At 34.1% G+C, this 14,959-nt stretch overlaps 1 protein-coding gene across 1 annotated transcript in view; it reads right to left on the bottom strand.

Moving 5' to 3' along the window:
* CalpC (calpain-C) overlaps positions 1 to 14,959 on the bottom strand; it is a 66,376-nt gene that overhangs the window by 36,917 nt on the left and 14,500 nt on the right. Inside the window, exons 2-3 of the mRNA XM_065363354.1 lie at positions 2,600 to 2,759; positions 2,183 to 2,252 (exon numbers count right to left, since the gene is read on the bottom strand). Coding sequence (XP_065219426.1) covers positions 2,183 to 2,252; positions 2,600 to 2,737 — 208 coding nt within the window. The 5' untranslated portion in view covers positions 2,738 to 2,759. The remainder of the gene's footprint in view (positions 1 to 2,182; positions 2,253 to 2,599; positions 2,760 to 14,959) is intronic.

The following is a 14,959-nucleotide window of genomic DNA, read 5'->3' as shown; positions in this document are numbered from 1 at the left end:
AAAAAAATTACAGGGATGACTTTTTTACCCACTTCTTAGCAAACTAATTTTCAAATGAGATCTCAACACCCCTCTCCCCTCCCTCCTAATCCGTAGTAGTATTGTTAAAAATGGTAAAAACACTGGAAAAGTGAAAATAAGGCGTAATTGGGTTAAAAAAAAAAGAAAAATGAAACCAAAAATACAAAGTTGAAAAATTGGATTATTTACTTTCCATTTTTTTTTTTTTTTTTTTTAACTGGGTTCCTATTTTAAAAAGGATTTAATTTATTTCAACAAATGGGACATTTTCTATGATAAAATGTGTTCTTAATTTTGAAAAAATTGTATTTTCCGAAAAAAAATTGGGACGTTTTTCAAAAAGAGGGATTTTTCAAAAAAAAAAAAAACAATGAAAAGGATTCCCAGAAATAAAATCTTTTTCTCAAAGAAGTGAGTTTGTTTTTTCAAAAATAAGTATAACTTTTTTTTCAAAAAAGCGAAGACTTTCTTTTCAAAAATGCATTTTTTCCAAAAAAAAAAAAGCAGGATTTTATTCTCAAAAATGGAACGTTTTCAAGAAAGATTGACAATAAGGTAAGTATGTTTCAAAACATGAAATCTTTTCTCAAATAAAGTGTTTTTTTTTTCATTAAAAATGTGTCTTTTTCTTCCAAAATAAAATTTGAACCCCCTCTCCCCCTGCAAAAAAAGATCCAAATATAAAATATTTCCCAAAAAAATATTTTTTCTAAAGGAACATCACGAACTGAGATTTTGAAAACTCCGAAAAAACTGATAATAAAATTTAAAAATTCTGAAAATTAAACCTAAAAACGAATTCAGAAATTGAAAATAGAATTATCAATTCTGTTCATGAGATCAACTAAAAATGTAGGTAGGGTAATCAAAAATTTGTAAAATAGAATAAAAAATAAAATCAAAAAGTGACGGAAAAAAATGAAAGTTAACAATCAAAACAAAAACACAAAGTAGGTAAAATTCAAGAAATCGAAAACAAAATTCAGAACTCTGAAGATAAAATCAACGAAAAATCAACCAAAAATTCAAAAAATCGAATGAAAAACTCAAAATGAAATAAAAAATTGAAAAAAGAGAACATAAAGCAAGATTGAAAACTAAAAAAATAATAATAAAAAACTGACGATGAAATTGAAAATTTTAAAAATGAAATTGAAAACTGAAAAAATCAAAAACAGTCAAAAATTTGTACATTCAGATATCGAGAACAGAATTGAAATTTCTGTTCGTGAAATCAACTAAAAATGAATCAACAATTCAGAAAATTGAATAAAAAATAAATAATGAAAAATAAAAATTGGAAAAAAAGAAATCCTGAAAAATGGAAAATTCTGAAAACTATTAAACATAATATTCAAAACTCCGAAAATAAAATCAGAAACGGGTAACAAAATTGAAAATTCTGAAATTAAAATTTAAAAATGAAAAAATTGAATTCAATAAAATCATGAATCGGAAATGGATTAAAAACTTTTAAATAAAATGAAATTGAAATAAAATTTGAAAATTTGAAAAACAAACTTGATAGAAAATTAAAAATAAAATCAAAAACTCCGTTGATAAAATAAACTGAAAATAAAATTAAAGATTCTAAAAATCAAAAAAAATAAAATAAAGTGATCCCTCTAAAAACCTATTCAAAATCGATTTCAAAAAACTTCAAAAACCATTCAAAAATCAGATCCAAACCTCAAGTGCTCCAAATCCAACTATTTTTTTTTTTTACATCCGTATCAAGACATGCAACACAGGAAATTCCAACGCAGCCAACATTAAAAAAAAAAAGATGAAAGAACACATCCAGATATAATATTATCGATTACAGTTCTCACTTTTCAAACACATAGGTATTTTATTAGCACAAAATGAAGAACGACGTGAGGTCGACGATTCGCAGAAGCAGTAAAAGTATAGGTCAGGGTACCTACATTTATCTGCAGCTATAAGTTCAAAGAGCACGAATTCAAGATACTTGACGTACCTCTACCTATACGTAGTACCTACATACGATATAGAAACTTTTCATTTTCTTTCACCATACACACACGCTCGATCGTAAAAATCATAAATGTAAATTGTAAATACTGGCGCGTTGCCTTTTTCTTTTTTTTTTATTTTTCATTCGATTGGTTTTTTTTTTTTAATTAATCAAAACACTTACCCATTTTGCCGGCACTGACATCGAACTGAGTCGGCGCGTCGTGTACAAACACCGGACGTGCGCATAGTTCCTGAAAATAAATACGCGTAATTAAGCATTTTATTACACCTGTATGCACGATATAGAACTTTCGATTAGCGTTTAATTTAATTAATCAGCTTATTAAAATGGTCCGGCTCGAGTTGGTGTACAGTACATATACAGCCTGTTGTGTGATCTTACATGTAGGTATATTATGTAAATTACAATTTGATTTAAAATGAAAACGAAAATTTTCACCGTTAAAATCGACACATTTTTTTTTAATGTGTAGCACGTAATTTTGAACGTGGCAATATTGTAATTATTATTATCGTTATCAAATCTCAATTACGTAATTTTATCAATTCGATCTTATACGCCTTGAATTACACGTACCTTAGGTCTTTTCCAAGTGAACTGAAATGGTGGCTTTTGGTGGTAAAATACCGACGATTGAGTAGCTGGGAAATCTGGATCTTCCCAAAGTTCGCCTTTTTTCAGACAAGCACGTTTTATTCTATCGAAGTCCGTCATTCAGTCTACATTTGATGATCTCCTGCAATCAAAAAAAAAAAAAAAAATACGAGATAAAAATTAGTCAATCGTGTCTCTGTTGAAAAAAAAATCAAAAACGTTGAAAATAACATTAAGATATTAAAAAAATACAAGACTAAACATTCTAAGAAAAATTGATGAAATTTTGTGAAAATTTTGCCAAATTATCACAAAATTAATAGGTAAATATCAAATTGCAAAGTTTAATTTTCAGTCGATAGCCAAAAGTCAAACATTTGCTGCGAGCACTCAAAAAACCATCAACTTGAAATCTTCTAGTCAAAGTTTACTGTAAAAGCTCAAACTCAAACCGCTGCTGTCAAATCATAAAAATTTGAGAACTTTCAGTTAATAGCTCCTGAAAAGTAGAAAAATATGTATTTGAACTCTTCAATGGGAAAATTCTACTTGAAAGCTCACTGTCCAAGTTGAACTTTAGCTCAAAATCACAAAATTGAACTTTCAGTATAACTTAAAATCAAACTGTTGTTTCGAATCTTCAGAAAAAATATCCACTCGAAACCGTCTCGTCAGATTTTTACCTACTAGAAAGCTCATTAAATCACCAGTATTGAAAAAATATCAACTTGAAATATCCAAATCAAACTTTTGGTTCAAGATTCTTGGTTAAAGTCGACTCTAAAAGCTCACAAGTTCAACTTTCGCTGTGAAGTTGCACTTTCAAAATCAATAGCTCAAGTTTTTACGTATTTTCTGGAAATTGTTCAATTAGACCAGCTTTTGATTCGAAGCACGCCAAACTTTGCTTAAAAAGCTCACCAGTTGAGCTTTTTTTTGTGAAATAACGAAGTTGAGCTTCCAAATTATTACTCAAAGCCAAACCTTTGCTGCGAATTTTCAGAAAAACATTCACTTGAAATCTCTAATTCAAATTTTCGCTTTAGAACTCGTCGTCAAATTTTGCTGCAAAAGCTCACCAGTTGACCTTTGTCTGTAAACTGACCAAGTTGAGCTTTCAGTTATTACTCAAGGCCAAACTTTTGCTGTGAATTTTCAGAAAAATATCTACTCAAAATCTCTAATTCAAATTTTTGATTCCGAATTCGTCGTCCAAGCTTACTGAAAAAGCTCAAATTTGAACTTTGGCTGTAAAATCTCAAGTTTGAACTTGCAATGTATAGCTCCAGAAGTCAAACTTTTGCTATAAATGGTCAAAAAATGTCCATAGAAATCTAGTTTGCATGAAAAGTTCAAAGTTGAACTTTTGCTGTATAATCACAAAGGTTGAACTTCGAATTGCTACATAGCTCGAAGTCGAACTTGGCTAAAAAATATCAATTGAAATCTTCTATAGTTGAACTTTTGCTTCAAAACTCGAGTCAAAGTTCCGCTGTAAAAGCTCAAAGTTGAACTTTTGTAGCGGAATCAGAAGGTTGAACTTTCAATAATTACTTAAAGCCAAACTTTTGCTTTGAATTTTCAGAAAAATATTCACTTGAAATCTTCTAGTCAAACTTTCGCTTCAAAACTCATTGTCCAAGTTTAAGTACTGAAAAAGCTCAAAGTCAAACTTTTGCTGTGAAAGACCAAAAAATATCCACAGAGATCTTCTGGTTGAACTTTTGCTTCAAAACTCGACGACAAAGTTCCGCTGTAAAAGCTCAAAGTTGAACTTTTGTAGTGGAATCAGAAGGTTGAACTTTCAATAATTACTTAAAGCCAAACTTTTGCTGTGAATTTTCAGAAAAATATTCACCTGAAATCGTCTAGCCAAACTTTCGTTTCAAAATTCATCGTCCGAGTCTACTGAAAAAGCTCATAGTCAAACTTTTACTGTGCAAGGGCTAAAAATATCCATACAGATCTTCTAGTTGAAATTTTGCTTCAAAACTCGACGTCAAAGCTCGCTGTAAAAGCTCAAAGTCGAACTTTATCAGTGAAATCAAAATGTTGAACTTTCAATTTGTAACTCAAAGGTTGAACATTTCACCTTAAAAGCTTCACGATTGAACTTTTACTTTGAAACTGGAGAAATATGTTGGAATACAGTGGTGCCAATTTTGAAAAATTGAAAAAAAAAATGGCCAAAAACTTGATTTTTTTTTAAATTTACAATGATTACCAAAAAATGGCACCAATGTTTCCCAAATTGAATATTTCTCCCGTTTCAAAGCGCTAAAGAGCATTTTTCAATTTTTGATAAATTTTTTAAAATCAAAAATGCAGATCAAAAATGAGGAAAAAAATCAAAATTTTATCAAATTGACATAGAAAGCTGAAATTTGGGGTATGTCCTGTTTTGGACCTGCCAAATCGATTGGAAACTGTTTCAAATCGTATCGAGCCGCTCTGGAGCCTCCAGCAGATCTTTGAAATTTGTTTATCAAACTTCATTGGAAATCCTAAATCCACGCTGCATTCCAACTTGAACTCACTATCAAGTCTACTGCTGGTGGTTTCAAGTCATATTGGAGACTCCAGCGATTTTTTATAAATTCTTGGAGCCTCCAGTAGATTTTCGAAACTTGCAATTTCCACAAAATTCCTTCAAATGTAGTTGGAAAGCCGAAATTCATTCTGTAAACTAATTACAATACCCTATGAAATGAAATCGACAGCAAGTAGATTTCAATCTGTTTTGGCGCCTCCAGCGACTTTTTGGAAATTACTGGAGCTTCCAGCAGATTTTCCAATGATCGAAATTTTCATAAAATTTTACCAAACAGAGCTGAAATTCCAAAATTGTAGAAATTTCAAGCTTCAAAAATCTACTGGAGGCTCCAGTAATTTTCAAAAAGTTGCTGGAGGCTCCAAAAAGACTTGAAATCTACCTGTTTTTGACATCATAGCGTATTGGAATTAGTTTACAGAATGAATTTCGTCTTTACAACTGCATTTGATGGGATTTTTTGGAAATTTCAAGTTTCAAAAATCTGCTGGAGGCTCCAGTATTTTTTAGAAAGTCGTTGGAGGCTCCAAAACGACTTGAAATCTACCTGCAGAGTAAACTTTGAATTTCCAGTTCTGTTTGGTAAAATTGTATAGAAAATTTAATTTTTGAAAAGTCCGCTGGAGGCTCCAAAACCACTTGAAATCTACTTACTTTCGACTTCATAGCGTATTGGAATCAGTTTGCAAAATGAATTTCGTCTTTTAAACTGCATTTGATCGAAATTCGTGGGAATTTCAAGTTTCAAAAATTTACTGGAGGCTCCACGAATTTTCAAAACGTCGCTGGAGGCTTCAGAACGACTTCAGGAGACTTTTGAAATTTCAAATGGTGTTAGAAAGCCGAAATTTACTCTGCAGACTAATTTCACTACGCTATGAAGATTTCAGGTCGTTTTGAAGCCTCCAGCGACTTTTTGGAAATTACTGGAGCCTCCAGCAGATTTTCCGATGCTCGAAATTTCTATACAATTTTACCAAACAGAATTGGAAATCCGAAATTCACTCCATGCACTTCAATTTAAACACGCTTTCAAGTTGACTGCAAGAGAATTCAAGTCAATTTGGAGCCTCCAGCAGATTTTCGAAAATTTCCAGCTCTCCAGCAGATTTTTCAATGATCGAAATTTCCGTAAAATTTTACCAGAGCTGAAATTCCAAAATTGTAGAAATATCAAGTTTCAAAAATTTACTGGAGGCTCCAGTATTTTTCAAAAAGTTGCTGGAGGCTCCAAAACGACTTGAAATCTACCTGCTTTCGACTTCATAGCGTATTGGAATTAGTTTACAGAATGAATTTCGTCTTTCCAACTGCATTTGAAGGAATTTTGTGGAAATTTCTAGTTTCAAAAATTTACTGGAGGCCCCACAAATTTTCAATACGTCGCTGGAGGCTTCAAACCGACTTGAGTAGACTTTTGAAACTTCAAAATTGAGTTATAAAGCCGTTATTTACTCTGCAAACTAATTTCAATACGCTTTGAAGTCAACAGCAGCTAGATTTCAAGTCGATTTGGAGCCTCCAGCGACTTTTTGGAAATTACTGGAGCCTCCAGCAGATTTTTCGATGCTCGAAATTTCTATAAAATTTTACCAAACAGAATTCGAAATCCGAAATTCACTCCATGCACTTCAATTTAAACACACTTTCAAGTTGACTGCAAGAGAATTCAAGTCAATTTGGAGCCTCCAGCAGATTTCCGAAAATTTCCAGCTCTCCAGCATATTTTTCAATGATCGAAATTTCCGTAAAATTTTACCAGAGCTGAAATTCCAAAATTTTAGAAATTTCAAGTTTCAAAAATTTACTGGAGGCTCCAGTAATTTTCAAAAAGTTGCTGGAGGCTCCAAAACGACTTGAAGTCTACCTGATATCGACTTCATAGCGTATTGAAATTAGTTTACAGAATGAATTTCGTCTTTCCAACTGCATTTGAAGGAATTTTGTGGAAATTTCAAGTCTCAAAAATCTGCCGGAGGCTTCACGAATTTTCAAAACGTCGCTGGAGGCTTCAAAACGACTTTAGTAGATTTTTGAAGTTTCAAATGGTGTTAGAAAGCCGAAATTTACTCTGCAGACTAATTTCAATACACTATGAATGAAGTTGACAGCAGGTAGATTTCAAAGTCGTTTTGGAGCCTCCAGCGACTTTTTGGAAATTACTGGAGCCTCCAGCAGATTTTTCGATGCTCGAAATTTCCATAAAATTTTACCAAACAGAAATGGAAATCCGAAATTTATTCCATGCACTTCAATTTAAACACGCTTTCAAGTTGACTGCAAGAAAAGTCAAGCTGAATTTGGAGCCTCCAGCAGATTTTCGAAAATTTCCAGCTCTCCAGCATATTTTTCAATGATCGAAATTTCCGTAAAATTTTACCAAATAGACCTGAAATTCCAAAACTGTAGAAATTTCAAGTTTCAAAAATTTACTGGAGGCTCCAGTAATTTTCAAAAAGTTGCTGGAGACTCCAAAACCACTTGAAATCTACCTGCTTTCGACTGAATGAATTTCGTCTTTTCAACTGTATTTGAAGGAATTTTGTGGAAATTTCAAGTCTTAAAAATCTACCGGAGGCTTCACGAATTTTCAAAACGTCGCTGGAGGCTTCGAAACAACTTCAGTAGATTTTTGAAACTTCAAATGGAGTTAGAAAGCCGAAATTCACTCTGCAGTTTAATTTCACTACGCTATGAAGTCGACACCAGGTAGATTTCAAGTCATTTTGGAGCCTCCAGCGACTTTTTGGAAATTACTGGAGCCTCCAGTAGATTTTCCGATGCTCGAAATTTTTATAAAAATTTACTCTGTACTTTCGACTGCAAGTGAATTCAAGTCAATCTGGAGCCTCCAGTGGATTTTTGAAAATTTCCAGCTCCCCCAGCAGATTTTTGATAGGTACTTGGAATTTCCACACTGCTGTGCAGAGCGAATTTCGGCTTTTCGACTTCATTCGATGAAATTTTAAGTTTCCAAAATTTACTGGAGGCTCCAGTAATTTCCAAAAAGTCGCTGGTGGCTCCAAAACGACTTGAAATGTACCAGTAGTCGACTTCACAGCGTATTGAAATTGGGGTGCAGAATAAATATTGGCTTTTCAATGTCGGACTAACTACACCTGAATCGAAACCAAGTTTAGATTAGTCACTGGTCCAATATCCACGTGTAAATACATAGTATTATTTATAACGAACCAATCAACTATGGCCATATCATCATCAAACGTTTTTAGTAGGTACGTAAGCATTAGTGTACCTGTACCTATATAATTTGTTTTCAGAAACCAAATGAACCGTATACTCAACGCATAACGTAACAGTTTTTCCACTCGGCAATTAGCATAATATTTCGATTTAGTGTTAGATATTATGATTCATCATAGTAGTGTTACGATTCGGTGAAAAAAATTGACGATGGATGTAGCTGTAACGGCAGCGGCGGCATCGCGGTATTAGCGTTCAACGACCCAAGATTTAATGCACACACCACACACATCACTTAGGTACAATACGAATACGACGATGTAATGTTGTACATAACTAACTACATACGTATGTCTATGTATGTAGATGTACCTTTACTCGTATATGCATGTAGTAAGCATATTGTGTAATAATATACGTAGGGTACAGTCACACACAGGTAGAGGTATACCCCCCTGCCTATACATATGCCTACATATACGACTCACACATGCTGTGTGGCAATGTCGATTGTCGATGGTGGCGTCGCGTCGTCTTCAGACAACAAACGACAAAAAAATGCGAACCTCCCACATGTAGATGTACGTAGATGAGAATATAACGGAAAACGCCAGCGCCTTGGCAGTTACCACCAGATCGAGAAGGAAACCAAGAGCGATGATCAGACCGAAGCTGAAGGCCCGCGACGCCGCTGATTTTACCACGGCGGGCGCGTGGACGAGTTTCCTATTCATCGCGCCAACACACCTACTAGGTTTTTACACAGCCCATTCAATCGCGATGCTGGCACCGAAACCACGCTTATAACCTTGAAATGTACCACATTTTTAGGCGGTGGCGGATGGCGGATCACGGACATCACGCTCATTGCTCACGGATCGAGTCATCACCGATCGCAGTGGTAAATGAGTAAGTATGTATCACTATCGAGTATCGACTATCGTAGTCAAATCAAACAGGTTCATAGTGAAGTGTATTTCGTACGCGCAGCTATGCGAGTAGATGTACTCGTGCTTCTGCTTATCAATATATATATCGCCGAATGTTACTTACTTACTTGGTGATAGAAATTATTAGAGAAACTATGATAGCTAGAAAGCTCAAACTTGGGGTGTGGAAAGGTGTGGATAACAGGTTGTCAGGAAAAATCTAAAAACTTTGAAAAGTTAATTAGGAAAGCTTCTAGAGCGAGTTGAAAGTTGAGAACTTATACAGCCGAATCCATTAAAGCGACGTTTTGGAACGTTTAGGGATGTTCAACACGTCATCATGCACTAAAACCGGTTTGGTTGGCGAGTATTTTGTGGCTCTTTCGCGAATACCTGACTGTGGTATCTCCTAACAATACAGAAAATCGCCTCTTCCTCTTCACCCTACATTTAATGATTTAAAGCATTTCACGATACAATGTATATTTTTTTTGCCGTTTTCAAACACTCCACAACACCAGACACATGCATCAATAATATGAATAAGACAATAATTAACAGCCAAGCCTTATTGTACACAATTTCTACGAAAACCAGATCACATAGGCTTACATACATACATACATTATGCATCAGTAAATCTGAATTTGCACTTCGAAGGAAGGAAGGGAGGGAGGGGGTGAGTTGGGAAACACAGAAAGGATAGATTGATAGAGATATTAGATACGTCACATTTTAGAATATTTTGTCTGCATTTTAAGAACTTGAAAAAACAATGTTTGAAATTTTATTCATGTTGAAATAGATTTTTACTTATCACTCAAGAAAAAAATCATCAAAGGGTACCCCTGTTGTGATAAGTGAATAATTCGGTGATGAGATATCGTGGGAAATTGTAAAATAGGAAAAAACATGAGAAATTGATTCTCAAAATGAGAAAAAAATGTAGGAAATTTTGAGATTTCGACCAAAAAAGTGAGAAAGTGAAGAGATTTTGAGATTTCAGTGGCTTTACTCTTAAAAAAATTATAATAATATCGGACCATTTTTTATACCAAAGTTTTAAAATTAGCAATTGTGATTTTTATTTTTTACTCACTTTTTTCTTTTTTTCTTTTTTTATAAGTAGGTACTTTTTTCGTAATTTTAATTTCAAAAAAATGGGAAAACCAAGGGAAATAATACATATCATGAATTTTTGTCGGAAAAAGTGGGAAATTTCCCGCTTCTAAAATCGAAGATAAGGGGGAAAATACAATTTTGATATCCCATCACTGAGTGAATAGGTTTTTTAAAGCCCAAATTTTGAAAATATTCATATGTTCAAGAATATGTTATTAAATTAATAAATCGCAGAGTATCTTTTGGGGAACCAAAAAAAAAAAAAAAAAAAAATAGAATTTTAAACTTCTGTGGTGTATAGAAATACGGAAGGTGAATCCGTAGATTTTTTTACAAATTTCATGGACTGTATGCCAGGCAAAAAGCTGAAAAGAAAATAATTTCAAACTGCTATTACTTTACACCTAAAAGTGGTGCAAACCAAAGTACATAGGTATTTTTTTCAAATTTTTTGAAGTGTTGGACCTCGGTCAAAAATCCAAAAAACTTATTTCTTGAGGGTTCTTTCATTTGTTTTCGAGCTTCTTAGTTACATTTTTTATTTTTGAATATCACTTCTAACAATGACTGTATGAAAACAAGAATAAGAGGCTTGAGCAACGCGAAGATCAGGCGAGCAGCCCGAGCGAAGCGAGGGCGCGAGCTGTTGAGTGAAAGGAAGAGGCAAAGCCTGAGCGAAGCGAGGGCCATGCGAGCAGCCCGAGCGAAGCGAGGGCGCGAGCCCGGGTTTATTATAATGCGTATGTGAGCTATTGTACTTCTATTTCCTGCTGGGCAGAGCTCAATATTGCTCAATAGTCGATATACCCACTTTATACTTTTGTTGCTACGACTGGCCATACGTAGGTACTGATTGACATTATTTAGCATCAAAATTTCAATCTTTTTGGATTCTACTGAGCGTTGAAAATTTGCAAATCGCTTATTTTTGGGCGAATTCGTGTTTTGATTTTTTTTATCCTCCTCAGCACCTCGCCAAATGGGGTAAAAGTTCAAAATAGGGGTTTTTTCGTGCGACACATCAAATAGTATGTTTTTGGTGACGCTGAACACGATTATTGCGTCAGATTTTTGATTGGACATATCCATGCCCCCCCCCCCAGCACCTCCCCAAGGGAAGTAAGCTAAAAAAAAAATGGTTTCAATCGTGTGACACATGAAATATTATGTTTTCGATATCGCTGAACACGAATATAGCCGTAGTTTTTCAAATAGACCTCACCCATGGCTCCCAGAACCTCCCCCCATTGATAAAAGTCCAAAATATTTGTTAGAGACCGTAGATGGGGTCCAACCAAAAATCTGACGTCATATCCGCGTTCAGCATCACCGAAAACATACTATTAGATGTGTCGCACGAAAAAACCCCTATTTTGAACTTTTACCCCATTTGGGGAGGTGCTGAGGGCCGTGGATGGGTCCAATCAAAAATCTAACGTCATATTCGTGTTCAGCGTTACCAAAAACATACAATTCGATATATCACATGCCCCAGATTTTTTTTCGAAAGTTTTGCCCCAAATTGGGGGTGAGGGTGCTCCCCCTCCATCGAAAGATCTCATCTCGAAACTTGAATATTTCGAGAGAGCATCAAAAAGTGCATCAATGGAAATTTTTTCAGAATTTTAAATGGTAGCCCCTACTCACAGCGCCATTTTGATATTCAAACTTTCAATTTGAAAGTTCAACTTTCAACTTTTGAAAATTTCAAAATACCTGAAAAAGTCAAAATTCAATACCCTATCGAACTGTGAAATCAGTTTTGATCAAAGTATCATAGTTTTGGAGGAATGCGCTGCTGAAGTTGAGTACCTCGAGACAATGTGAAAATAATGGAAGCTCCCCACCCACCCCCTGAGGGCGCTGGGACCAAACTGATTGCGGGTTTCTTACTTACTGGGTGCAGGGTAGATAATGTAAAAAAAATTGAGCGAAATCGAAAGACTCTAAGGCGACAAAAACGTGATATGAATTTTTTGAAACCGGTTCATTAATTTGCAACCAGTTGACAAAAAATACCCAAAAATTGTAGATGGAAAAAAAGTTTGAAACGAAAGTCGTAGAGCGTGAAAAATTACACGATTCTGTCAAATCACATTTTGAAACCGGTTCATTGGTACACATTTAGCAACCGGTTTTTGACAATCACTTAAAAATTGGAGATGAGAAAAAAGCTTGAAAAAAAAGTTGAAGAGCGTGAAAAATTGAACCATTTTTGCTGATCAGATTTTGGAACCGGTTCGTGGCTATAATAAATTTGCAACCAGGCAACTTTTGATGGCTTGCTGCGAATTAATCAACCGGTTTCAAAATCTGATCAGCGAAAATAGTTCAATTTTTCACATTCTACAACATATGTTTCAAACTTTTTTCTTTATCTCCAATTTTTAGGCGATTGTCAAAAACCGGTTGCGAAATGTGTACCAATGAACCGGTTTCAAAATGTGATTGAACAGAATTGTGTAATTTTTCACACTCTACAACTTTTGTTTCAAGCTTTTTTCTCTATCTACAATTTTTGGGGTTTTTGTGATAACTGGTTGCAAATCAATAAACTGGGTTTCAACATCTGATCAGCGAAAATGGTTCAATTTTTCACACTCTACAACTTTTGTCCCAAACTTTTTTCTCTATCTACAATTTTTAGGCGATTGTCAAAAACCGGTTGCTAAATGTGTGCCAATGAACCGGTTTCAAAATGTGATTGAACAGAATTGTGTAATTTTTCACACTCTACAACTTTTGTTTCAAGCTTTTTTCTCTATCTACAATTTTTGGGGTTTTTGTGATAACTGGTTGCAAATTAATAAACCGGTTTCAAAATCTGATCAGCGATAATGGTTCAATTTTTCACGTTCTACAACTTTTGTCCCAAGCTTTTTTCTTTATCTACAATTTTTAGGTGATTGTCAAAAACCAGTTGCTAAATGTGTACCAATGAACCGGTTTCAAAATGTGATTGAACAGATTTGTGTAATTTTTCACGCTCTAAAACTTTTGTTTCAAGCTTTTTTTTCTATCTACAATTTTTGGGTTTTTTGTGATAACTGGTTGCAAATTAATAAACCGGGTTTCAACATCTGATCAGCAAAAATGGTTCAATTTTTCACACTCTACAGCTTTTGTCCCAAGCTTTTTTCTCTATCTACAATTTTTAGGTGATTGTCAAAAACCAGTTGCTAAATGTGTGCCAATGAACAGGTTTCAAAATGTGATTACACAGAATTGTGTTAATTTTCACACTCTACAACTTTTGTTTCAAGCTTATTTCTCTATCTACAATTTTTGGGTTTTTTGTGATGACTGGTTGCAAATTAATAAGCCGGTTTCAAAATCGATCAGCAATAATGGTTCAATTTTTCACGTTCTACAACTTTTGTTTCAATCTTTTTCCTTTATCTCCAATTCTTAGGTGATTGTCAAAAACCGGTTGCTAAATGTGTACCAATGAACCGGTTTCAAAATGTGAATGAACAGATTTGTGTAATTTTTCACGCTCTAAAACTTTTGTTTCAAGCTTTTTTTTCTATCTACAATTTTGGGGTATTTTTTGTCAACTGGTTGCAAATTAATGAACCGGTTTCAAAAAATTCATATCACGGTTTTGTCGCCTCAGTGTGTAGAATACATTGGCCCTATAAAAACCACTTTGAATTTTTTGACCGAACCGGTTTTTCAATTTGTAGACACCCTGTGCATGGATCTGACATTTTCAAGGTCGCTTTTGGAAGCCCTTAGTTTTCCCTACTTAACGCCGCTTCATTCATCTCGCTAGCTCTTTCCACTTAGAATTAAAAACCACTTAGCACCACTTTTGTGTCATACTGTATTGACAAATTATCAAAAAAACCGAAAAAATTCCCAAGTTTTTAACCACCTATTTTTCTCGAGACGATTTTTGAAATTAGCATTAATGACGAAAAAATTGGCACTACTGCGTTTCGAAATATTTCGCCAGTTTCAGAAATAAATAATTTTTCATAAAACGAGATGATTACAGCAAGAACGAAAAACGACAATTTTTTTCGAAAATACACCCTTTTAAAAAAAAACTCGAATTTCCCCTTCAGGAGCACTTACAAAGCTACAATTTTTTTCAATGACTTTCAACTCAAAATGAAGGTCTTCGCTGAAATTGATCGAAATCCTTCGACAATTTTTTTTCGTGATTCACCGTTTTGTTCAGTACAGGTCCATGGATTTTGAAAATACTCGTATAATGACGAATATACGAGTAGCATATGAATGCATTCATTATAATAAAATAACGTAATTATGTACAAACTGGAATGGATTCCTAGAAATTAACAAATTTCCTGTGAATACGTGATTTGTCATCACATCGGGGAATTTTATGCTCCCATTTGTCAAATTTACAGTCCTAAAGGTTTAATTAAATAATTTTATACAAATTCAATAAAATTAAAATTTCGCGCCAACTTTGTATAAGTTGTGTTGTGATATTGAGATAGGGTCCCTTTTAACTTGAAAATTAAAATCATCAATTTGAATCAAATTAATTAGTTTTTAAAAGGA

Source organism: Planococcus citri, chromosome 4 (assembly GCF_950023065.1).
Source record: "Planococcus citri chromosome 4, ihPlaCitr1.1, whole genome shotgun sequence".
Classification (NCBI taxonomy): Eukaryota; Metazoa; Arthropoda; class Insecta; order Hemiptera; family Pseudococcidae; genus Planococcus; species Planococcus citri.
The sequence above is the reverse complement of the archived record's forward strand: the minus strand, read 5'-3'. Positions and strand labels throughout refer to the sequence as shown.